We start from the raw sequence: 26,535 nt of genomic DNA, 5'->3' as shown, positions 1-26,535 counted from the left end.
CTCCCTGGTGGCATGTTCTCATGACTTTGGTAATCCCCTAACTTTGCATATTAGTGCATTTTACAACATATCCTCATCCAGCGGTTTGTATGATATCTTACGAAAAGTCATGCACACGGGTCATATGATATCTTACAAATTTGCGCCCCTATCAGTTAGTCCAGGTTCACTAAAAGAATCATGGTTTTCCATAACATACTTAACATAACGGGACATGATGTGACATATTGACATGATCTTATGTATGTACGTAATTTAAAATATCTGTGTTCATTTTTGTTTCACATGGTACACAAACCTTGGTCTCCTGGGTGAAAGTCCTGTGTTTGACCCATCCATTCACCCCAACCGCCTCCCTATGCAGACCTTCTTGCTTGTACTGTTATACTGTTACATGATTTCCTCTTTTGCTCCTGTCATATGAGAGATGACAGCCTGCAGCACATAGGCCCCTCAATCACAGCCTCCTAGCTCAAGATGACATGGATTATATATGAACTATATTGCATTACTTCTCTGAAGTAAGGATTAACAACAGCGAATAAGAATAGACTGAATGTTAGCATTGCTAAATAACATAGTGAACATGGTAAGCATTTTTTGCTCACCATGTTAGCATCTTCAGTGGGAGCATATTAGCACACTAACATTAGCCTTTAGCTCAAAATACCACACTGTCAGTTAGAACCATAGGCATCATTTAGGTATGGCGAGGTATGGCAGCTGCCATACCTTGGAATCGGGAGAAAAAAAAAGAGAGAGGTTCTGTAGTCATCTTACTTGAGGCGCACTGGCTGGTTGTTTTCATTGTATTGCACTTAAATAGGTCAATAATATGCTCATCTGTGAATACGAGTGTTATTGAAACAAATTGTTCGCCACTTCGCTCCTCCGTGAGTTATGTGAGTTACCGTTTATTTCCAAATAGTCGCCCGGTGGCAAATAGCCGCCGGGCACCTAATAGCCGCCGGGGGTTTGACCCCATTTTGCGTATTAAACGCCGGTCCGATTAAACACCCGGGTGATTATTTCCTCATTCATTACCTCATGGCTGTCCCTCCTTGAGGGACTGTTTGCGCTTTTACATACGGGTCGGTAGTGAAGTGGTGCACATGACTCGTGCTACGGACGGATGGACGGACGGACAGACAGCCACATATCTAAAACAGGTAATACAAATGGCTACATTTTTCCCACATCAAATATCCGTGATTGCCTTGACCCACGTGCGTAAAAGCGCACACAATTCCGTGTCCTCTCACCGCGGATGCTGTGATTTGATGGCCCGGTACTCATTGTAGCCCACTCTTATAAGACCCAATGATAATAATAATAATAATAATAATAATAATAATAATAATAATAATAATAAGTTACTGTGGACCTATATGCCATACCTTTTAACAAAATTACCAAAAGAGTTTGCTGAAAAACAGGTAATGTCAGCCTGAATTACTCACATGCGTCCCCAGTGAAAATCGCTGACATGCATGGGGAATACAGCTTCTACAGGCTCCCCATAACTTACTGTCAGGACTCAGGGACCAGAATTCGGGTTGGCGGACCGTCGGAATGGCGATATTTCGGTGTGGCGGCCTGTAACCGTTGGTTAAATGGCCCGTTCGGTTGGTATTCGGATAACTGGGGCTTTACTGGTATAATGCAATAGCACCACCCAGTGGTGAAACCCGTGTACACATGTACATGAAAAAAATGACCCACTCTAAACGTTTAGAGATAGTACACGAACTCACCCCTACATTACACAGTCGATTTTGTGAAATAAACGCCTGGGCTACTATTTTGAAAAATACGGTAGCTGTGTTGTAAAAGCATTTTGTGTTGTAAAAGCATTTTGCTCTGCTGCTGTAGACAGCCTGTCTAAATGATGTCTTGAAGCCTGTCTGATTGTAGATGGGGGTTTTTTCATCATGTTGGCATGTTAAGCTTGTATTTTCGGTCTCTGGAGACACTCCAATAAATTCGCCTATACAGTATTGTACCAAATTGGCCTTTGTTTTACTGTGTTTCATACACCGGACCCCTTGGTTATCTTCTAGAAATGAGCTTGTAATTAATTTATTTTCTTTATTTTCTGTGAAGTTAAACACATGACTAATGATAATTAAACGTCCGCTCGCTGTCCGTGGTGCTGAAATATCTGCCGAAATAGGTCAGATGTTTTCACTGCTCTCACCAAGTCGTGCATTACATGCAGACATGAGGTAGCCTATTATGAATGTGAGAAACAGCTTTATGTCATTTTATGCTTTATGTTATTAAGTTTTCAGTAGCATAGTATGTACTTCTGACAGGTCAAAGACCAAAGTGAATTTTTATATAAGTTCATATTTTTGAAACTCCATCATCAGTAGCTCTGTGACGTCATGTCATATTGCCATACCTTAGCTTTTGCTGAAACGACGCCCCTGGTTAGAACAGATAGCATGACTGTTTAACAGTGTCTGTGGACATTTATTGTTGCTCTTCTCTTAACAATGAAATCAGATCACAGGTAATTTTTTCACTACATCCAGATATGTGACTGTGATCTCCACCTTTAAACACACAGTATACTTTTTCCTTTATATTTTTGCAGCCCTCCCTCTCTTCACTGTATCCTCCCTCCTCCCTCATCTCACACACTCCCCCCCTCCTCCCTCCATCCACCTCAGCACCAGGTCACATCCCAATTTTCCGGAACTGGCTGCTCTGCTAATTCCCTCTGAGAGCCCCAGAGTCTGTGCCATGGCCCAACTCAGGACGCTGTCAGCCTCTTTCCCACTCGCCCTGTGGACCTCCCCCCGCTTGTATCACCGCACACAACAGAATGGTCCTGTCCTCCTCACTTAGGAACCTGACTCACAGGCTGGAGAGGAATACTATCATGTCAAGTCTTGGCTAATGGGGGTTGAAAAAAAAAAATACCCTGTAAACCTAACAACACAGTATGAATTCCCCTTTTCTGACTTTTCTGCTTTTCCTTTCCTGCTATTTAATGCTTTGAATTTAAGAAGACAAATAATTTTAGATTTATAATACAGAAAATAAGATCTGTTGCAGTCATGCATAGATTTGAGTCAATAGAAATACTTTTTACATTTAAAAGTCCATATTCTCTCTCTCACTTTGTGCCCTACCTCTGCACTCCATTCCTTCATCCCTCTCTCATCCCACTCTCACTCTCAACATGATGGGTTGTGTCCAGTCAGTGGGCAGCTTTGGTGTAATTTGGCCCACAGGGGCTGTTGGCAGGAGGTGTGGGGATAAAGGGAGCAGGGATGGTGGGGTTTGGAGAAAAGCAGGCTTAGTGTGGGGCCTTGGATGGAGGGGCCAGCCAGCACATAGGAAAAGCATTAAATAAACATTAATGCAACTAGGTTACAGGAGATTTATTAAGGAGGCTTTTTGGGCCCCCACTGTAAGGTTTTATGCAGCACTTTAATAACTCTCTCATGCACTCAGGTAAACAAACCAGGTAATTTATTGCCATCCTCATAGGTGGCCATTGTGAAAACTGTTTTAACTTTGTTTTGGCTCATAAATGGATCCCCCCCCCCCTTTCTCGAGGTTTTTTCACGGAATTGAATGGAGTCTGGCTCCACAACAGCTTTTTTTTTGTACATCTAGGATAAGTCTGACTTGGATATGATTTTGATGTCACTTTGTGGCGTTAAAAATGAGTGCCCTTAATCGTAGCTTACTGATGTTAAATGTACCCTTTCTGGCGTGTCAAACACACAGATAAAAAGTGACTGATTAAACACAGTAATGAGGACACTGTCGCAGGACAAAGAACTAATTCTATATTTTTACAAGGACAGGGTGGGTTTTGGCAACAACTGGAGATTTGGGAGAGGGAGAGGAAGAATTATAAAATCATGAACTAGCAGAGCACTGCCATCAATATCACATTTTACATCTGACATTGCATTTGTAAATCAACACTGTCAGATAAGACACTGTCAGAAACAGGAGCTGTGTAAGCCAAGCCTTAGTGTGTTATGTTTAGTTACTTGCTGCTTTTCCAGGAGCCCTTTTTGAACTATAAATGTTTATCCTCCAGTTATGCCAGATTCAGTTATTGAGAGAGTCTTAAAAACAGTCATTCCTGAGCTAGATGGAAATTCAAGAAAGACAAGGCAGAGAGCTATAAAATGCCCGTGTTTGCAAAGTTAATTAACTAATCTGACCGTTAGCATGAAATCCAGGAAGGACTCTGCAGATCTCTTCAGTAGCATCCACATTTGCAGCATTGAGCCCTCCAGCCCTGGAGCAATTGTGTTGCTTTGCATTGTCGAGGTGCAGTGCACAGGAAGTGCGGGCGGTAGCGCTTCTCTGAGGACAGTGAGAAGAGGAGAGCAGAGACTGACAAACAGGGTCGGGGCAACCAAAGGCTGCATGATGCTTTACCTTGAGACCCATCGCCTCTGCTCCCTACTCTGCTCCCTACTCTGCTCCAAGCCCAAGTCATGAGAATACCACAAGCAGCTCAGACAGCATACTTGCGAAAGTTCACTCTGTGTAGGAGAGAAAGAAGGGATTTTTTAACATTATTTTTATGGTAGAGCGAGAGAATTTAATGGAGAGAATATCAAGGGGAATGTAGAAAGAATTATAAAGGGAATGTGTTTGAAAGAGACGGTGTCGGACAGGAAGAAAGGAGAAAGAAATAATAAAAAGATTTATCTTTGCAGAAGAAAAGACAATAAAGGCTACAATGGCTGTGAGAAACTAAAGGAAAGAAAAGAGTAACAGACAACCTGACAGAGAGACATTCAAAGAATGGGTGTGTGACTGTGTGCGTGTGTGTGTGTATGTGTGTGTGTGTGTGTTTGCCTGTTCATTGTGTGGCTGTATGTGTGTGTTTGATGAAGGCTCTAGCATACCGGTTGTGTTGCTGCAGGATAGTGTGCGTCAGGCTCCATCAATATGACATGTCTTTGATGTGGAAATACAAGGAGCAAAAGCCCAGTCAGCCTCAGTCCAGTTCCCAGCGGGACACATCTACCACTGTGCATGTGCATACATGTGTGTATGAGTGTATGAGTGTGTGTGTGAGAGACTAAGAGAGAGAAAAAGAAACACTGAGAGCCACAAGCCACAACAAGCACTGAAAGTAACCACTGCTTCAATGTTTTTTTAACTACTATTCTACAAGGGAGGCAACAGTTGTGACCCGAACATTTCCTGAGCTAAAGGCACGTTGGACTCTCTGCTGTGAGGAGGAATCAATATTGAATCTAAATGCTGTTAATAAGCCTTTCCATGCCAGAATAATATCAGCATCTCTCTTGCTGCTAAATTGACACATTAATGTTCGGCTTGCTTTTTTGGCATGAACCTGTTGCTGATTCTGATGTTCAGTGTAGCATTATAAATATTTATGCCTTTCTCATTTTATCCTTCGGAGTCAATGCTCTATTCTAACAAATTAGGCATTGTTGAGAGGGAGCATTTTAAGTGAAGCTCAGTCTAGCACTTGAAACTGACTGCAGTAGTATTTTTTGGATGAAGCACTGAGGTTCAGTTTGACTAATCAATGACACTGAACCATATGGTGCTGTTTATGGTGCATTGGTCCCTAGAAAGGGATTTTTTCTTTACAAGGATCGTTTCAGGACTTTACCAAACAAACACCCCTGCATTACAATACAGCTCTTTCAGGAGTTTGGATGTTGAAAAGATATCTTTCTTTGGCAAAGTTTTACTTTTACATCTATCTGTCGGGGCCCCTGAGTTTTCACACACAAGTGCAGTGAGGGGGAGGTGGTCAAAAGAAGAGATAAAGGCAGTCTGACAGAAGCAAGGGGGATAAATCAGGTTCAGGCAGACAAGGAGATAGAGACAGGGAAGAGGAAAGACAGAAGGATGAGTCCATCCGTCGGGCCTGTGTGTGGGCTTGCTGCTAACCTGGACTGTGCCATCACTGCTGCTGTTTCGGTAAACACTAGCTTGCAGGGAGGTAATCCGACCAGCCTACCCTGTCGGTGCTTTTATTCCCTGTAAGCTACACAAAGGCCTCTCACACACACACACACACACACACACACACACACACACACACACACACACACACACACACACACTTCCATGTGAGCATATGTACAGTAAGAGCACAAATACATCACACACACACACATGCGCATGTGTTATTTATATCCACATGGAAACAAAAAATGTGAGTTAATAACTTGCCTAGGGACACAGAACAATCCCTGGACCTCAACATGGACGCCTACCAAGATGACAGAACAAACAAACAAACCATGAATAAATGGCACTGTAGAGAAACACTGCCTTTCACATGATAATTGAAGATTTTTCACAAAGAACAATATCTTGGTAACTGTTTAGCCCTGACAATCACAGGCCACATGCTGTACCACCAGCCTGTGTATGTTGCCAAGGCGACTGCATATGAGCACTAATAATGTGTATCTGTACCCATGATGGTGTGGCAGGGCTTGACGCTAACTTTTTTCCCAAGGAGCACATGTGTTCCTAAGTTGAAAAAGTAAGGAGCGCACAAAGAACTTTAGGGGCACAATGTAAATTGATCAAATAATGTGTTTTACATAATAAATGTGATGCAAATAGACATTTACAAGCAAAATTATTTAATTAATTTCTATACAAAATGTACAGAAAGGTAAAATCTTCAAGTTTTGAAAAAGTATTGCAATTTAATTTTGTCTTTAATGTTATTATCTTATATATATTATCTTTGCAATATGATTATCTTATATAATGTTATTACTATCCTAAAACATTCTCCAGGTCCTCCGAAACTCTGCAGGACTTAAGCCTCTTTCACACAGAGCTTTTGCGGCGCCCACCGCGGGGTTGGGCGCAGAAGACAGGATTTGAGGGAGTACAGGCTCATTCAGGAGCTACAACTCCATGGTGACCGCTTTCGGGTCTACTTCAGGCTCTTCTCTGCTATTGGACGCGCGGCGCCGAGGTGTCGTCACAGCTTGTTGTGGTGAAATTAAAAAAATTTCAATTCGAGCGCAGGCTGGCGGCGCGTGCCGCTCAGCTCGGCGGCAGAGCGGTGCGCTCTTGCGCCGCGATAGCACATACACAATGAATGGGTTCGTTGGCGGAGGTCTGCGCTTTGCGCGCTCTGTGTGAAAAGGGCTCTATTTCCACCCTGCCCAGCAGCGGTACCATGGCAAACGGTCCCTAAAGGCCTCTACACATGATCAGCTGTAAAACCGCTTTGTGCTGGCTGTCCCATTGTTTGTTTATGGAGAGGGCAGCAACGCCTGACAAAGCGGCACCTTGGCGTCGCACATGATATTCATTGACAGTGGCTTGGAAAACCGCCCATAACCGTGTCACACGGGGAAGAGGGAAGAGGGAAGGCGGCTGGAGTTCCTCCAGCAGTTGCAGTTAGATTATCATATTTTTTTTATTGACAAAAATATAGGCTGCTTCGGCTGATTTTTTTATGCGCACATGTGCCCCTAAATATTTTTCACAGTTCGCACACACCTATTTTTAGTCGCAAATGCGAGTGAAACGCTCGCACTGTCGAGCCCTGTGTGGACAGGAGACTGCTGCTTTAGTACGTAAGCATAACATACAGTATAGAAACACAATCTGAATTATTCTGCTCTCTCTTGAGTGACAATGACCGAATCATTGTATTCATCTGTTAAGATTACCCTGTCCTAACTCCCACCCTCTCTGGTTACTGTTGTCAAGCCTGTGAAGCTTCCGCACCCGGCCTGTCAATATGGTATTTTCAAGGATATCAGTGAGAGATGTTATAAAGGAAGTTGTAGCAAATGTATGGAATGACAGTTCAGAAATATCAGATGGCAAGACAGGAAGTCTACAAATATGCATTTGAGAGAGTTGGGCACCATGTGTCTTGACAATTCATGTGAAGAACAAACACAAACAGGAACAACAAAGTTCTTTCACAGCAGGGTCAGTCAGTGTAGTGTTCTATTTAAAGCTAATGTTTATATGCTAGCCAAACTAAATTATCCTGCGTTTCCATTTCTCTACAGGGCAAACAGCCTCATTGGTATAACAGTTACCTAACTAAAAGTTAAATCCAAGTAACTCATCATTATTCAACCCTCTTTGTTTGCCAACCGCCAAGCTGTCTAATGTTGGTTAGCGTCTTACCTTGGACCAAACAAAGGAGTTTCTGTTGATCTTCCATGGATCCAGTTGTGAGTGATGTCTGCCACGTTTTTAAATCCATATCTGACATCTCTCCTGTTGCATTTTTTGGGTACAGAAAAGCGAGAAGCACAACACTCCCTTCTAAACTTAGAGGCCATCACCTGTCAGACTTACATATGCACATTGTTTCCGCATTTTCCCTTGTTTTGAAAGCCTGACAGACCTCCTGTGCCAAGTTATGGTTGTTAACATATGTAGTGTGTCCACTTTAGAGGTTCCAAGATACTGCCATCCTAATATCAGCCATAACTACCATATGAGTGCAGCACAAAGTAGTGGCGATGAGCTTGTCAGTGGGATACACACAGGCACTAAAATGAACACGTGGCTGGACCAGCTTACCACAACAAACTACAGAGAAGCTCGGATTACAACACACAGAGAGGGAGTGCGACCTCATTCTCTACTCTGGATGCCATTACTTTACTATATCTTTAATTAATAAATAGGTGTTTGTTGCCATATTAATGCTCTAAATGCTGCATATAAAACCTTTAATGTAGTTGTACACTCACAGTTTTTATTTTATCAACGACATTACAGCTTTGCTTTCTTTAGTTTTCATTAAAATAAAATAGTAGCTTACCTGTCAAAACCTCTGGCTGGTTTTTACCCTTGCTGATCATTTGTCTGCTGATGCACGATCTGTTGGACCTATTTTTAGAAATCTTGCCGCGTCATGACATCTCAGCAATTACTTGTAAGTACAACGTTATTGTAACCAATGGAACTGATGGCCAGGGCTGTAAAAATAAAACCAAATTTCCAACAATTTAATTCCACATTATAATGATAAGCTTTGAGCTATTACAGATATTACAGCTATAATAACTATAGCCTCTTAAGAAGGAAGATGAAAATGATTGAAGACGCAGCAGGTTGTTGGACACTATTGCTGATACATTGGAAATGCTGCTGCTGGAGGAGTCTCTGTTGAGGGTAGTTTTCTTTTTCTTTTTTTTTGTCTTTGTTTGCAAGCATGTACATGCAGGTGTATACAAGTTGCCGGTATGTGTGTGTTGTGCAAAGTTGTGTCGTACTCATCCCACACAGGGTGTGTGGGTCTTGGAGCGTCCAAGTGGAGTCTCCATGAGGTCAGTGGCTGCTGTGATAATGCTTAACTGATGCCGGCTGTCAATAGCCATTCACCAGGAGAATAGTGCTCCGCCTGTTCAGTAAATTACACAGTGCGACGTGAGCTGTGAGGTTCAAAACAACCTGACCCCACTGTTGTTGGGAGAAACAATAGAACAATGACTGCAATCAGCTTTTCCAGCAACCATCTGTGTCATGCTGCTGACTACAAAACACCTTTCCATTACTCCAGGGCTGCAACTATTAGCTCACCATGCCATTGACTCCAAAGTGAGTTGGAGAGGTTATTGTAATGGCACATTAGATTGTCTCTGACCCTTCCTTATCCAGAGTTTTGTTTTGTTGACCTTGACATAGGTGGGCTTTTTGAATGCTATAAAGCCTCTGAAGTGATCATTTCTCACAATGGCTTGTTTTGTCACGGATGAACACGTTTGTGAGGTGTCATTATATTGCTGATTACACTAGCTTTTAATATGTATATCTTGTTTTATTTTCTCTGTGCTTGAGACATGTTGTTCTCCTTTTTCCCTTAACTCTGTCCTCCTCACGGCTTCTCCAAGCATGCCCGGGAGCAGTATGAGAAGCTGTCCACGATGCACAAGAACATGCAAAAGCTCTACGAGAGCATTGGCAGCTTTTTTGCCTTTGACCCTCACTCGGTGAGTGTGGAGGATTTCTTCGGAGAACTGGCCAACTTCCGCATGCTCTTCATGGTGAGTATATAGCTACTTGGTTTGTGTATATGTACATGAAAAGTCTAACAGAAGCCACCACCCACTCATGCACATTCCTTCTCACACATCTCCATTTGCTCACACACATTGGGTGTTATTGAAATGTGAACAGAATTTGCGTGTTGAACATGCACACATTTTTAACAGACTCCAAACTGATGGAGAAAACATGTGCGGACATTACAGTGTTATGCTTTTATGGATGGAATTCATGTGGGGGCGGGGGGGGTCTGTCCTGAATATGTGATTATATCGTTTAACAAGGTTCAAACTTTTTCTAATAGAAACCCCCAAAACAAGCTTTAATGCCCCAAGTGGCACCTCAGAGCTGCTGTGGTGGGTTTGCCAAAATATTGTCTGGTAATTTAAGTTAAACTTTTTGTTTTTGTTTTTATTAAAATATCTGCACGAACCTAACATATTATTAGCAAAGATAAATTGGCCTATTCATAAAAAAAGTAATTTACAGTACACAACACTGATGACAAGCAAGCTGTTACCAACGAATCATTGTGCAATCATGTTAGCTAGTTAATGCTAGTTAGCAAACTAGTTAGCTGACGGTTACGTACAGGCTAAACATATCGGTCAATTGGCTGTGTTATTATTATTCCAGGTTTACAGACATTCTTGTGAGCCACCCTGGAGCGTTATTTAACTTTTCAATCAAGAGACTCATCCATCTCAGAAACAAACATGATGTATAAATACATGAATCCGCCAATGATTAGTAATTAAGTAGTATTAATATTGTATGCACCATAAAAGAATATGTTTATTAATGGCACTTTAGGCCACCCCACGTGTTATTGTAGGCCCAGTTTAATATGCAACTTAATTTTATACTATATACAGTACAGGCCAAAAGTTTGGACACACCTTCTCATTCAATGCGTTTTCTTTATTTTCATGACTATTTACATTGTAGATTCTCACTGAAGGCATCAAAACTATGAATGAACACATGTGGAGTTATGTACTTGACAAAAAAAGGTGAAATAACTGAAAACATGTTTTATATTCTAGTTTCTTCAAAATAGCCACCCTTTGCTCTGATTACTGCTTTGCACACTCTTGGCATTCTCTCCATGAGCTTCAAGAGGTAATCACCTGAAATGGTTTCCACTTCACAGGTGTGCCTTATCAGGGTTAATTAGTGGAATTTCTTGCTTTATCAATGGGGTTGGGACCATCAGTTGTGTTGTGCAGAAGTCAGGTTAATACACAGCCGACAGCCCTATTGGACAACTGTTAAAATTCATATTATGGCAAGAACCAATCAGCTAACTAAAGAAAAACGAGTGGCCATCATTACTTTAAGAAATGAAGGTCAGTCAGTCCGGAAAATTGCAAAAACTTTAAATGTGTCCCCAAGTGGAGTCGCAAAAACCATCAAGCGCTACAACGAAACTGGCACACATGAGGACCGACCCAGGAAAGGAAGACCAAGAGTCACCTCTGCTTCTGAGGATAAGTTCATCCAAATCACCAGCCTCAGAAATCGCAAGTTAACAGCAGCTCAGATCAGAGACCAGATGAATGCCACACAGAGTTCTAGCAGCAGACCCATCTCTAGAACAACTGTTAAGAGGAGACTGCGCCAATCAGGCCTTCATGGTCAAATAGCTGCTAGGAAACCACTGCTAAGGAGAGGCAACAAGCAGAAGAGATTTGTTTGGGCCAAGAAACACAAGGAATGGACATTAGACCAGTGGAAATCTGTGCTTTGGTCTGATGAGTCCAAATTTGAGATCTTTGGTTCCAACCGCCGTGTCTTTGTGAGACGCAGAAAAGGTGAACGGATGGATTCCACTGTGAAGCATGGAGGAGGAGGTGTGATGGTGTGGGGGTGTTTTGCTGGTGACACTGTTGGGGATTTATTCAAAATTGAAGGCACACTGAACCAGCATGGCTACCACAGCATCCTGCAGCGACATGCCATCCCATCCGGTATGCGTTTAGTTGGACGATCATTAATTTTTCAACAGGACAATGACCCCAAACACACCTCCAGGCTGTGTAAGGGCTATTTGACCAAGAAGGAGAGTGATGGAGTGCTGCGGCAGATGACCTGGCCTCCACAGTCACCGGACCTGAACCCAATCGAGATGGTTTGGGGTGAGCTGGACCGCAGAGTGAAGGCAAAGGGGCCAACAAGTGCTAAACACCTCTGGGAACTCCTTCAAGACTGTTGGAAAACCATTTCAGGTGACTACCTCTTGAAGCTCATGGAGAGAATGCCAAGAGTGTGCAAAGCAGTAATCAGAGCAAAGGGTGGCTATTTTGAAGAAACTAGAATATAAAACATGTTTTCAGTTATTTCACCTTTTTTTGTTAAGTACATAACTCCACATGTGTTCATTCATAGTTTTGATGCCTTCAGTGAGAATCTACAATGTAAATAGTCATGAAAATAAAGAAAACGCATTGAATGAGAAGGTGTGTCCAAACTTTTGGCCTGTACTGTATGTAGTAGGGGCTCTCTGCTCCGTCTCTCTTTGAGCGAAGAGGTTCTTAGCTTGTCCCAGAAAAACGCTGAAGACCCTTGCTTTTATTTTCATACTCTCTGTGCTGGAACACCTGTATTCACCTTTTGTCTGAGAAGACTTCATTTTAGTGCCTGTCTCTTTAAGACCCTATCCCAAAAAAGCCCAGTCTGCACTGATTGGTCAGTGTTTCCAGCTCTTACGTATGTGTGCGTCTCTGCACCACCATTGCAGCAAGGGCATGACTATGACAAAGAGTAGCAGCACTTACAACTTTGAAAAATCATCACTAAAAGCTTCAAAACAAAACCAGACATGTTCCAGTTGGAATATGGTCCGAAATTGTGCCATCAGCTATCAAGATCACGTTTCTCTGACGTTTCCCTAGCATGTAGCCACTTGTAGCAGTGTACTGGCAGACAGGGAATGACTGAATAGCGGCCCTTTCTCCCATTAAAAATCACCAATAAAAGCTTTTAAACACAACCGGACGTGTACCAGCAGAAATATGATCCAATATTGGGAAGAAATTAAGAACATGAGCCATCAAGATCTTGTCCCCCTGACGTTAGCATGTAGCTACTTGTAGCAGTGCAGTGGCATACAGGGAATGACTGTGAATAGCAGCCCTTTCGCCCATTCAAAATCACCTGACGTGTACCAACAGAATTATGACTCAAAATTGGAGATAAATTAATATCAGCATTCGAGATCACATGTTTCTCTGACATTAGCATGTAGCTACATGTAGCAGTGTAGGCTAAGTACTTTAATGTTAAACACTTGCAATAGTGTGCCTGGAGCAGATGTTCATAAACTTATAATATTTCACAATGAGAAACACTGTTATTCAGTATGTTTACGATGCAAAATTAACACACATGGGCTGATAATGTTTTTCTTTCTTTGTATCTGTATAGCATCATGTTGCCCATTACAACCACACATCTACCTGTATCCACCAGGCAGTGTAAAACCCAGTCTAAATTTTAAATAAAGCATCCTGGGGAAGATCAGATAACATGTCTCACTTTCCCCACTGGACGCAGAGTCTTAAAATAGTTTTACTGAAAAAACAAAAAAAAAAAAAAGGACTATTTTATGCACCATTATTTTGCTATAGCCCGTTATGTTTAGTAGCCCCTGTAAACTTTTAGCTGAGGTGAAGGCGCGCAGTCATGTCAGAAAAGATTATTTTTTTATTACTGATTATTTAAAAAAAGAAAAAAAAGTGGTGTTTTCTCTGTGTTTCCCTGTAGCTTACTCTTACAGGCCCCTGTTATGACAGATCTGCTCCAGGGACACATAAGACATTATACAACTGTAATCTGAAAGTGCAACAAGGGCAGAAACACTTCCTTCACAGTCATCTTATGGTCCATCAAGATCTGTGCCTTTTGAGCCAAATCAGCTGCTAGTTGCAGTTCTGGGAAAGATTTCATTCTCCTCATCTCAAAACTGCCAGAAAGTTTTTGGTTTGGGAGAGTGCACCACATTTTCTGGCCACCTATTTTGGTCTTTTTATTCCCTTGGTTGGCCCTGACATGCTTTTCAGTCTTTCAAGTTCTTGCACTGTTCTCTGCAAGACTGTAACCGCGCTCACCTGCTGTGTGATTTCCTTCCATATGTCATCTTTTAGTAGGTCATAATGCCACTGTGTCTGCCAGAGATTTTTTTTTTTTCAGGTATCACAGACATAACCTCTTTTTTTTTTGTCACTGAAGTTTTTTTTTTCTTTTTTTCATTTTCTTCAATGCCATCGCAGCCTGGAAGGTTATAAATATAGGTCTCCTCTTTGGGAACATTTACTTTAAATCCCCCTACATACTATTTATAATCAGTATACAAATAAATGGTTAAATACAGATTATAATGTAGTTGTCACTAAGCAGATAGGAGCTCTTATTTATCTATTTGTGAACAACTTATCCTGTGGGCATCCATGAGTGAAGGCTTCTGTATAAACAGATAATGAATGACAATAGAGTTAAGTAGTAATAATATAAGATATGTCTCCATAGCAGAAGTCATAGTGGCTAACATATAATGCACATTAATAAACACTTAAATGTTCTTTCATCTGCTCCCAACTGCATTATAATGTGTGATAAACAATCTATTAAATGCTTATATACTGTACCACTCACAGGGGGTTAAATTAAAGTGTTACCCTCTTCTTTTGCTAAACATGGTGCTTCAGAGCATATTTTTTTAATACCTTTACTTATGATCATTTTGTTCCAGTTAACGTACTGTAAATGTACTACACTGTACATTCAAATGGGAAACAATATTGAATTATTGACTTTACTTGAGCACACTAAGTTTCAGGTTCCCTAACTGCAGAACATAACTTGGCTGAAAAGTAGATACCTGTGAACTTATTCTTCCCACCAGCACTGCTTAAGAAATGTCGAGTACTGACTTGGGAGCTGTTAGAAAAAAAGGCAAAGTTATAAAACCGATTAAAATATATTATTTGAAAGTAGCTCAGAATAGGAGAACGTATAATTTCAGTGTCTCACTGATAACAGAGCCAGATAAAGGCCTGGACAAGCCTCTTAACCTTAGTTTCATTAGTTAGCAGCTGCTTGTGTGTATGTGTGTGTGTGCATGTGCCGTCACCACAGGGCATTGCAGATCTTGCTGGATTTTATTAGGGGGTAATGAGTCTGGAGAGGAGATAACGATTTTTAAGTCCTAAAGTAGAAGAAATTTTCCACCTGAGAGTTTAAAATTATTTTGTGTATGGCTGAGAAAAAGTTTTGTTACATGTGTGATATTTCCTCCTATTAAAACTAGAATTATGGGACATGTTTACTCTACTGCAAAAGAAGTGTTCTTAGGGCCTTTGCCCTTATGGTGGCTCTTTATAGTTTAATTGTTCCTAATGAGGAGAGAGCGTGTGCAGCCACATGTGACTGTCTAGAGAAATACTGCTTTGCCCAGTGTCTTATTTCAGAGCGCTCCCACTTTTTATGCAGCCACTCCAAGCGCTTCTGGTTTTAAATCTCTGAACTTTTAAGACAGGCACTGGTGACGTCACTGCAGGTCCTTTAGCTACTGGATGATATGTCAGTCAAAAAACGTTACTTTAGCTACCTAGCTGATGTTATTGTATATTGTTGTCATAGAAACATACCTACGTGTAGTATATCATTTTAAAAGAAGTGCTGGGATGACACGCTCACGAAAATCGCAGATACAGCACTGGAAAGAAAAAAGCTAACAACGCACGGTGAAACGCCAATCTGGAGTTGTTGTGTTGTTTTGTTTTTTACCTTTGCCGGCAATAATGTTTACAACAATAACCAACAATGCCTGTATAGCACACCTTTATGATACAACACTCAAATGGTGAAAGCAAATGCAATCAATAAACTGAAAAGCAGCTTTAAATCTGTTTAAATACAATACGATGTGATATTACCATAACCAAATCCCAATTAATATTGAATCTTTTATCACAGTATCATATTATATAAGAGTGAATCTGGGGTTGGTGCTCTCTTTCATAGGCAATGCTGTTTACACACAGCATCCAACAATTCCTGCGTCGTATACCTTTAAATTGTTGTTTAAATTCCTACAATAGAAGAAGAAAGAGAATTCAAAAGTAAGAAGAGCTTACTCTCTGATGTAAATGTGGAATATACGATTACTCTGAACCAAAGTAAAACTAAAAATTCCCTCTGTCTCTTCCTGGTGAACAAACCAAGAGCTCCTTTTTCTCCTGAGTAGACAAGTCTGTTAAACATTTATTCAAGTGTCTTTGCTTTTCCACCTTCTACAGTCTATCCATCCCTCCTGGCACCGCCCCAAAAATTCCTGGTGTCAGGATGATGACATGGTGTCCAGGAGGCTTGCTCTCAGTCTTCACAATCCATTAACGTGAATGGCAAGGTCCCCTTGTCTGAATCCTTCTCCTCTCTTTACTCTGATCCCCATCTGAAACCAACTTTTCATTCCCACTGATCAAAGTGCACCAACGCACAACACAACGCTCCCTCAAGGATTCCAGAGTTGCACATCTCTAAAAGAGGCATCTACCCAAGAAAATAAATTATTCTCTCAAGCAAATAGCTGCATATGAATATTTTATTACTGATTTAAACTTTCCTGCTATGGATAAGGGAAGGGAACTGAGTGGGATAAAGTGTTGTGGTGCAGTTGTGGTGCGGGGGGCTGGTTATAAGTTAATGTATTCATATAAAAACAATCCTTTAATCACCATATTCTTCAGATATTATTTATAGTTTTTGGCTCCTCAGCTCTGCTGACAGAAAGGCTAATCCCATCTGCTTGCAGAGCACAAGGAATCAATGGTTGTTTCTACTTGAATGTTGTTTTTATTTTCTTACCCTGTGAAAATGACTGAGCTAGCTCCTTTGCAGCATTCTCATCAGCTTTTCTTTTCAGTGAAGGAATTTTCGGGAGATGTCTGCTGGTTATTTATCTTTGACAAAGTCGACCTACATCAACCATTACTGATTTGTTCCAAATGGCAAATCTAATGAACGCTATGACTTCTTGGCAGCTAATAATTTCGAGAAGAGCCCTGAATTTAACTTCTTGATATGCCTGGTGTGCCGCAGACTTTTATTTTAATATTGAGACATTGAGTTGTTTGACTCAGACAGAACATCTTCGCTAACTTCTCTCTTTGTTGCAGTGCCCTGTGTAATGCATTCACAGCACAAAGCATCTGCAGTATTAAAGAATTCCATTGCAATACAGTCACCCTAAATTGCTTTTACTAAAAAGCTAGGGCTTAATGCACCCGACCGACATGAGGCATTTGAGTAAACGCATTGACAGACAGTCCTCACAGAACTGAATGTAACTGATAAGAGAATCCATTAACTCTATTTTCCTTCTGTTTCATTCTCTTTCTCTCCCTCACTCCAGTCCCATTCTATTTTTTTTTTTCTTTCCCTGCGTCCAATGAAATATTATTTGATTTCAGCACATGGAGTCAGTATTCCGAGAGTCCAACAATTTGTTAATTTAATGCTGCTGCCATATTCTGAAATAGAGTATGAGTGAAATGCAATCGCTGGGTCTGTATGTGTAATCCTGACCAGGAGCATGGGGGATGAGGATTTTTTCCATTAATGAGTTATCAAAGCGCAGCAGATGGGCTGGGATGAGCTAACAGTCTTCCTTGTTAATTGAGTGACTTTCTAATAAGACCAAAAGACCCAGACCGGGTTCGCAAAGTAGCAAGATAGAGCATCTATGAGATTAGAATGATGATTCGCGTGTGTGTGCTGCGTGTGCGGGTATATTGGTCCACTTTGGAGCCCATTTGATATTTCTAAAGCTTGCTAATTCCTTCACAATATGACAAATTATCATAATCATGCTGATAATGCGGAAGATGATGCTCTGGCAGTGCAGCTCTCCCCACCTTCTTCTTGCTGAATCACTGTCATGTTCCCTCAGTATTTTCACTTACACTAGCATGACAGTCATAAAAATCATTTCACCAGATTTCAGAGGTCACCTATCAATATGGGAATACATCTATACCGCAGAGCAGAAGTCTCACAATCTGTAACCTATAACTTCTTGAGCCCCCCCACCACACACACACATCCTGGCACACAGTGTAACAGATGGCTAATAAACACATTTGCTGCTTAAAGCCCAGGCGCTGTAGTGTTTGTAAAATTCAAATGAGATATAGCAGTGACACTCTCTGTGTGAGATCACTGGTGCAACCGAGCAGTTGGAAATACTTATTGCTCCCTCATTGGACTGGCAAACTTGTATGCATGGGAGGGGAGCCATGCTGTGGGAGATGTATTGTGTTGTGCAGGGTCAAGGAAGAACAGCAAACACATTTCATGAATTATTGAAAGAACAGACCTGGAAAGGGAAAATGCCGCCTGGCCCTTGTTGCAAGATTGGACCTGTGGGTTGCACAGCATTCGGTTTTCCGGCCAGTTACAGATAGAGGAGTACTTATAATCTCCATCTTAGACACACCGGAGGCCACGAGAAGAAGTGAGTGTGTGTCACACTCCCGGCCTCTGGTGTGTCTAAGATGGACAGGCTTTCAGGCTCATAAAGCCCGAATGTGCCGCCTCAATAGTGTTGTTGACAACCCCACCTGGCATCAAGGTGCTATTATGCAAAACCGCACATTTTGTTTTGTCTTTTCAAGAAGATTCTACCTCTGAATTTGCATACGCCCTTAGCAATATGTATACAGTACCTGCACCACATTTTCCTACTTTACACCGGAGGGGTTCAGGGCACGAAGCCAGTCATTAACATGGTGTCTGGACTGCAGGGTTTCATTGTTTTATTTAAAGGCTATGAGGTAGAATCAAGGCCACAAAGGACACTGTCTATCATGGGAGGTAATCATAGAGAAAATTGTTTTGGGTTAGTCTGAAGTGCTGCCCAACACATGACTTTTTATTGTATCTTTTCCGTATACTGTACTTTATTTGCTTGTGTTTGGATTAATCTACTTTGCTGAAGAACTATTTTTAATAGGAGTATCTAGTTTGCAAACAAAATCCTCCCTGTTGTGCCTTGCGATAATTGGTAGCGGTGTAAATCACAAGTTTCATCACAATAATATATTACATTCTTTGGACATATACATTATTTTCTGATATTACAAAGTCTGCCACAATGCAATTTTGATTTAAGTCAGGGGCCTGTGATCAATATGAGACGATATCAAGTAGGGCTAGGCGATATGGACAAAAATTCAGATCTCGGTATTCACAGGCTGACTGGCGAAACTGTATTTTGTACGAAATGGGCAACACCTTTTCAGATGCAAGTCAAAGCCACATTCGAGATGTCACAAGCACTTTTATAAAGACAGACCGTGATCAAAATAAAATGCAAAGACAGGGATTTTTTTTTCCCCTGTTTGAAAATATGCAGCAGCACAACAGTTACACCTCCAAAACACTGGTCGGTTGTGGAAGTGCTATAAAGTTTAGTTGATTCAAAACACATATTAAACACACATTAAACATGGCTTAATAGCAACAATTTCAAACACAAGTACACAAATTGGCTTCACTATAACTGACAGCATTCACAGACAAACATTTGTCTTTATCTGGACACATTTTCCCCACAAATACAACATGCTAATGTCTTTAACACAAGCCTATGGCATTTTACATTGTATAAATTAGCCTAGTGGCTAGCAGACTTTTCCTCTACTCATAAGAAGCCAGGGGCAACAAAGGTGACGTTACAAAATTTGGTTCGATTACAACTCACAACATTCACTGACAAAACACACTGAAGTTACTTACGACTTAAACAAGTTTGATTCACTGAAGAAAGACATATAATAATAGCAAACTCTCCAGAATCTTCCTTGCTTGAATTAATAAAACTATTTGTTTCTAATCTAAAAGTGGCCATAAAAATGATAGTAAGTACAATTTACTTGATTTCTTGTGTAATACTGTAATTGTCTAGTGGTGCTTAATGAGTTCTATTTCAAGACCCCAGAAGTTAATACAGCCCACTCCTGCTGGACCCAGGTGGCCCTGTCAGTGGGATTTAATGTGTAATTTACATTTATACTTTGATCTCTTAATTGAGCTAAACAAAGTAATACTGGATTGTTTTCATTTGAATAAATTATTAAGCTTTCATTGGGTGTCACGTTAACGATAGAGATGATCTTCAACGAGGGCCAGATGACTCACTGTGAAGGCCAAAAATAACTTGTTTCCATGGTCACCTGAAATCATATTGTCAGATTCTTGAGTAGATGAGAGCACTCAACAGACAAAAACAAAATGCATGGATTTTTTTTTTTTTTTTCCCAGCCATCATACAGAATATTTGATCAGATTTTAGAGGAACCAGATCTTTTGTTCTATGTTCCAATGAGGTTTAAATCTGGTTCTCTGCACTGAAGATTATTTTTGAAAACACATCTTGAGAGCATTGTTTATCTCTTGTATGTCCTCCTACAATATACAGAGTTGGCAAGAAAATGAGACCTGATACAATCAGTTGTTGCCAACGGCAAAATAGGGGCTGTCAAAGAGAATGGTAAAGGGAAAAAATAAGAGATCAGTGAAAACATATTTGTTGCTATGGCAATTAGTGGTGCTGTGTGATTAGAGCAAGATAATTACGTTGCATAATCGTGTTTACAGTCAGAATTAGTTGTTTGTTTAAAATAAGTTTTGCCGGCAGGACTTTATTTGTAATCTGCATAATTTATCTGCCAACTTATGCTGTAGATGTTGAGCAATGCAGGGATATTACTTCCAAAATGAATTGACTCCTGTCAGCGGATGAGGACAGAAATCAATTTGATCCAAGCTGCCAGCCCTGCCCATCACTTAAACAAAACGCATGAGTTAACTCATTCATTACTGAGCATGCAGCTCTCATCCACTCTAATTCAACACAGCAGCAAAGTGCACACAGTCGATAGCTCTTACAGTGTGTTGCTGTATCATTTACATAACCTTGATGTGGCGATAAAGTGTAGCTTGATTTTCGAGTGTTCAACGACTTGAAGCAGCTGACGAAGCAAAACATCTCTTAAGTTTTCATAACACACATAATACGAAAACACACCTCCCTTATTATTCCGCTCCCTCCCCCGCTCTCTCATTGCCCTTGTCATCCAACAAGGAGACAGTGACAATGAGGGCTCGTGTCCTTGGACATGGAGCAAAGCTCTACTATTGACTGACATCATGAGCTGCTCTTTCCTTGTTCCTTCCCCACAATCCCTGTAATCCCTCTGTCTTAGCTGCCAACACGACACACACATCAGGACCACAGGGGCATTAGATGGGGGGGCCTTCTGTCGCCACTTATTATATCAGTGCATAGACAGGGCCATGCCTCTACTTACTGACACACACATACACACACACATATGCATACATAAGGGGGAAACACCGCAGATGAAGCACAAAGATGCCCATGGACAGCATTGGCACACAGGCTTATATCCACATACAGTACGACCTCTCACACACACACACACACACACACACACACACACGCACATACACTAACACCTATGATGGGTCCTGTCAGGGGCTCCGCCACAGGCCGGGGATGAGAGAGCATTTTGTTGTCTCCAAAGGTCACACGGTTGCATCTTACTCTCTGTTGGCGCAAGAACAAACTGACACATTTGTAAAGGCTGAATCCGTACCGTTGATTATCTCTCTTTCTCTGACTCCTTCCTGACATTTCAGCCGGTCACGAAGGAGGAGGAGGATGATATCTTCGTCTCCGTCCTCAGAGGCTGGCACTCTGCTGCTACACTTCTTCTCTTCTCATGCACTCACTCCCTCCCTTATTGTCAAAAGGAAATATCCTAGCATGGTACACATGTGTGATGATCATCTCGCCTTTTTCTTAGTGTCATATTGATGTATTATTGACAACGAATCAGCTCTGTGGGTTATTGAAAATATGTAAAGCAGTCCAGAAGCCTTGCAGACAAATATGCTTGTATTAAAAAGCCCATACACAAGGCATGATATATTGTTTATTTCAGCAGCTTATCTCCAACTATCAAACCATTCTCTGAATCAGAATTTGCTGATGGTATGCTGCCGCTTCTGAACACTATACAGTAGTGAAGACGCTAAAAGAGTGGTGGTGGCAGCAGCCAGATTCTGATTATATCTGTCTGTGTGTCTGCATCTGTGTGTCTGTGTGTGTGTGTGTGTGTGTGTGTGTGTGTGTGTGTGTGTGTGTGTGTGTGTGTGCACCTCATCAGGAAGCAGTGAAGGAGAACCACAAGAAGAGGGAGATGGAGGAGAAGATCAAGAGAGCCAAGCTGGCGAAGGAGAAAGCAGAGCGGGAGAAGCAGGAGCGCCAGCAGAAGAAGAAGCAGCTGATTGACATGAACAAAGGTATGCCACTTCTCCCCGCGCCACCACAGAGACAGAGACGGGGAGGCAGGTGGGGAGTAAGGACGAGGAGAACAGGAGGGTAGAAAAGGGGGTTTCATGGAATTGTGCTTCACACAGATTTGAACTCTGAAGGAGGAGGATAATGCGTGGGAGTGTGGGGGGGGGCATCTTTTTCGGCTGTGAAGGAATCTTATACTTGCTCTTGTAGCCGATGAAATGCTTCCAAACAACAGGCAGATTATGCTACTTTTAGCTTGTTTTTTTTTCCCATGAAACATTTGCTCAAATAGAAAGAAACCTTCTCTGCTGCAGTAATATGCACATCCATCTCTAAACATTTAACACATGTGGAGTAGCAGTGTTAGAAATCAGCAGTAGGACCAATTATTGGAGTGTCTTCATCACAAAGACTTTGTTTGAGTCCTCTCAGAAGTGGCAGTGGCAGTATGTAGGTCACATGTATTGACAGGAAGCTGTGGTTGACTCATAAAAGAGGCTGAAAGTGGCTCCAGATCGCACTTGACAATACGATCATGCTGCTGTTATCCATCTATCACTACTCATGTGCAGGCAACACGACAGAGAAATTATCATTCCTCCAGTCTGAGAATGTTTTCGGGCAGCGTGCTATATTTATTGTAGTGAATCATTGGAATCACTCTGTTGTCCTACAGCGATGCCAGTAAACTGCGTATTGATCAGTGTAAGTTGCAGTTGTTCAGACATGAAAAATTAGAGCGACAGGGCTGGGTGCCTGTGTCTAGTTATGCCAATGACATTGAGAAGGAATTTCAAGCCTGAAGGGGCTTTGCGAGCAGTCAGTGTGGTCTTTTGTCCCCCTTTTTTTTTTTTTTTTTTTGACAAACAGGCTGGGATTTCCACAATTCACCAGCTTCTAAATGTCAGCGCCAGCCAAGGACCTCTCTGTAGCTCAGCCACATTGGGAAATGTGACAAGACAGTCTTCAGTATGCCACAAACTCTCCAAGATAATTGATGCATGCTACAGTTTTTTTTTTCTTTCCCTGAGCAGTGACCTCTTTGAAAGCTTCACTTTTAATAATCCAACATGGCTGAGCCGAAGGAGTCTGTCTACTCCCCTCTCTCATTCTGGCTAACCAGATGGAGAAGGGTAGAGAAGTAGGTATGATATTAAATATTTCTGCCAGAGCAGATTTTGATCTCAGTTTCTGAATGCCATAATATGACTTGCATGAATAAAACATGAGGATGACATGGGCAACGTTGCCTGCAGCCTTGCAGATAGTGGGGATTGTCCTCCACACCAACACCTCGCACGTTGGACTGTCGCGATCACAATGACCTTGGCGGTTATGAAATACACACTTTTAAATTCAAGAAGAGCTAAACCCCGTCTGCGATTTACCCTGCAAAGGTTTTTACCTGCATTGCCTACACAGTTTCATTAAACGCTGAATAATTCTGTCTTGTGTACTAACTTGTCTCTGTGTGAAATGCAGTCAGATAAAGGACAATCAGAATGTGAGGCTCTTTAAATGGATCCTGTGAATGGGAATCTGAACTTGAGTCAGAAGCAGGTCGGAGGTTACAGTTCTCTCTTAGTTTCTCTTGAAGCTGTTTGTTTGAACACACATAGCGGGATATTCAGTGTTTTCTTGTTGCACATCTTTCTTTTCTCTGCCTCTCCTCCTCTCCAGTTGACAGCCTTGGCTTGAGAGTCTCGGCTCTTCTCTCCCATTCTGCTCTAAAATTCTATGTGCGCTTTAAGATATTTGGAGGAGTTAGTTATATGAGGAGGCTTTTCACATCAATATTTCACGCCGAGCATCAGCCGTGTTTTCTGTGAAGGTTGATGAAAATAAGGTAGCATTCGGCACAAAGAGGCTTTTTTAATTCCACTTACCATTAATTAATAATGTTCAAACGTTTTCCACATTAGATTTGCATTTTAAAGGTGGAAAGGCTAATTGATGCGCTGAAATAGAGCACAGTTCAGTATACATATTCTTGTTTTCATTATTTTGATCTCAACCTTGGTCTCAGATAGATTGATAGATTTGCCGACCTGTATATGGTACATTTTTTGTTTACAAGTGCATTAGCATGAGCAGATGGAGTAAACATATGGCCATTGTATTATGAGAATTATGTACAGGTCAATATCTCTTGAATGGATTTACTGATTTACTCATTTTATTGCTTAAAGGACTGTTTGATGGATCCTACTATTGTGTTTTAATGCAATTTCAAGAGGCTATTTTTGAGGAGGGATAGATTTTTTGTCATTTCACAAATTGCAACCTAATCCTCTTCGCTTGCAAATGATTAACAATGAAATGCATATTTAATGAGAGTTTAATTCATTTAGCTTTTGCCAGGATGGCACCAGGGTGGGGGAGGGGAGACAGACAAATGCTTTTAGGAAACAGATAATAAAAAAAAAATCATTTTTCTGCTATTTCCCAGTTGATAAAACTTGAGATTATACCCTCTGTGAGTGTAAGTGCATTGACATGTGCACTCCTTCAACAAGCATGATTGATAGATGAGACAAGTGCAGAGCTAAATGTGTTTTCCTTGTGAAGTATTAGAAATCCTAATGTAGGAAATTGCTTATGAAATCATTACCCGGTCACCCCATTTGTTTTAATTTGCTCTAAGTGGATTTCCATATTCTCTTGAACTGACCAGATGTTCAACATTTACCAAATTGCTTTACTTCGCTGGAAATAACTGTTAAACACTGCAGAATAAACCCAAACTAATGCTTCTGTCTGAAACAGAGGAAGACGGTTCATCACAGCAGAATTTGTTTTATTTTTTTATTGCGGGGTATGAAACAATGTCGCAAGCAGCATGCAGTGTGTGTCAAGAGCCGGAGCATGGTGGAGCATCTGGACTTTGTTTCTCTAAGGCATTTGTGAGGACTAGCAGGCCCCTCTGGCCGCCTACTCGGCTGGCATCACTGGGGTCAGTGCCCTCGTCTGGGGCAAGTGTCTGCACCCACATGTCAACTGCGTACCCCAGTCAAATCCACTGAGCTTTGAACAGAGCCGGAAAGCACACATGCCGCTTTGAGCACAATGCAGCTTGGCATATGGCACATAGGAATAAACAAACAAGCAGGACAGAAAAAAAAAAAAGTTATTTGAACATTTTATTTAGTCCAGGCATTTCTCCCAGGTACCGCAGAGAAATAGTGGAGAACTTTGTGTTTAACAGGTTTTTTGTCAACTTTTCTCAGACCTACTTTATGGGAGTATGGGTTTCAGTATGTGGATGGTTGTAGTAGCTTGTGTAAAAGCCCCCTTCACCATATGAACCTCTGAAAAACATTTTTATTGCCAACCTGAGGAATATCAAGTTTAGGAGCATACTGGTTGTAGCCTGTGAGTTTTACGACACCTTTTTATGTGTGCACCAACTGCTATCTTACTTGACTGCACACAATAAATGTAATCCAACTGGACTTTTGTAGTATTAGAGGAAATCATTTCCTTAACTTATTTCAGGTCTTAAAATAGAATTCTTTGATTGGAAAACAAACTCTTTGTAACAAACCATGTGAGAACAATTATTTAACTTGTCCTAGACAGTGTTATCAAAGCCCTCTGAACACATTAAGAGGCTCCACAGATGCTGTTTTTATGATTAAGTTTTACCTGCAAAGTGATCATTTTTTTACAGTATGAATTAGAGCCTACTCAGCCTCTTCATTCCATTCTTGCAACAGCTTGCAGACACCCGCAGAATGCAGACCCGTATGCTGGCTCGCTCTGTGGGGATATTAGAGGAGAAAAATAGGTTTTGTCGAGGTGTTTGTGTTAATATAGCTATTGAACACACATTATTATCATCTTAAATGTGGCTGTCTTTGTTCACACAACAGCTGGAAGTTTTGTATACCTCATACTCTACCGCTGTGTTTAAAAATGACTGAGCCCATTAGTAGAAATCATTGGTCTTATTATGTTACAATGTTATTAAACTCCTCGAAGGGACACAGCCAGAGATATTTAACATGGTTTATTGTTCATTGTAGGTTAATCCTTATATTATGTTTCTTTTTTAATTTCAATACATTCTACAATTATTTTTTGTCCTCCTTTCCTCTCCAACAGCTTTTTTTTTTTTTTTGTGCTGGTGATAG

At 41.2% G+C, this 26,535-nt stretch overlaps 1 protein-coding gene across 8 annotated transcripts in view; it reads left to right on the top strand.

Annotated features, from left to right (window-relative positions):
* Positions 1–26,535, top strand: part of diaph2 (diaphanous-related formin 2) — a 516,939-nt gene that overhangs the window by 410,305 nt on the left and 80,099 nt on the right. For all 8 annotated transcript variants that reach the window (XM_078169451.1, XM_078169450.1, XM_078169448.1 and 5 more), the window contains 2 exons: positions 9,849–10,013; positions 22,269–22,404. In XM_078169451.1, the coding sequence (XP_078025577.1) occupies positions 9,849–10,013; positions 22,269–22,404 (301 nt within the window). The remainder of the gene's footprint in view (positions 1–9,848; positions 10,014–22,268; positions 22,405–26,535) is intronic.

The sequence above is a fragment of the Epinephelus lanceolatus genome, chromosome 7, assembly GCF_041903045.1.
Source record: "Epinephelus lanceolatus isolate andai-2023 chromosome 7, ASM4190304v1, whole genome shotgun sequence".
Lineage (NCBI taxonomy): Eukaryota > Metazoa > Chordata > Actinopteri > Perciformes > Serranidae > Epinephelus > Epinephelus lanceolatus.
The sequence above is the reverse complement of the archived record's forward strand: the minus strand, read 5'-3'. Positions and strand labels throughout refer to the sequence as shown.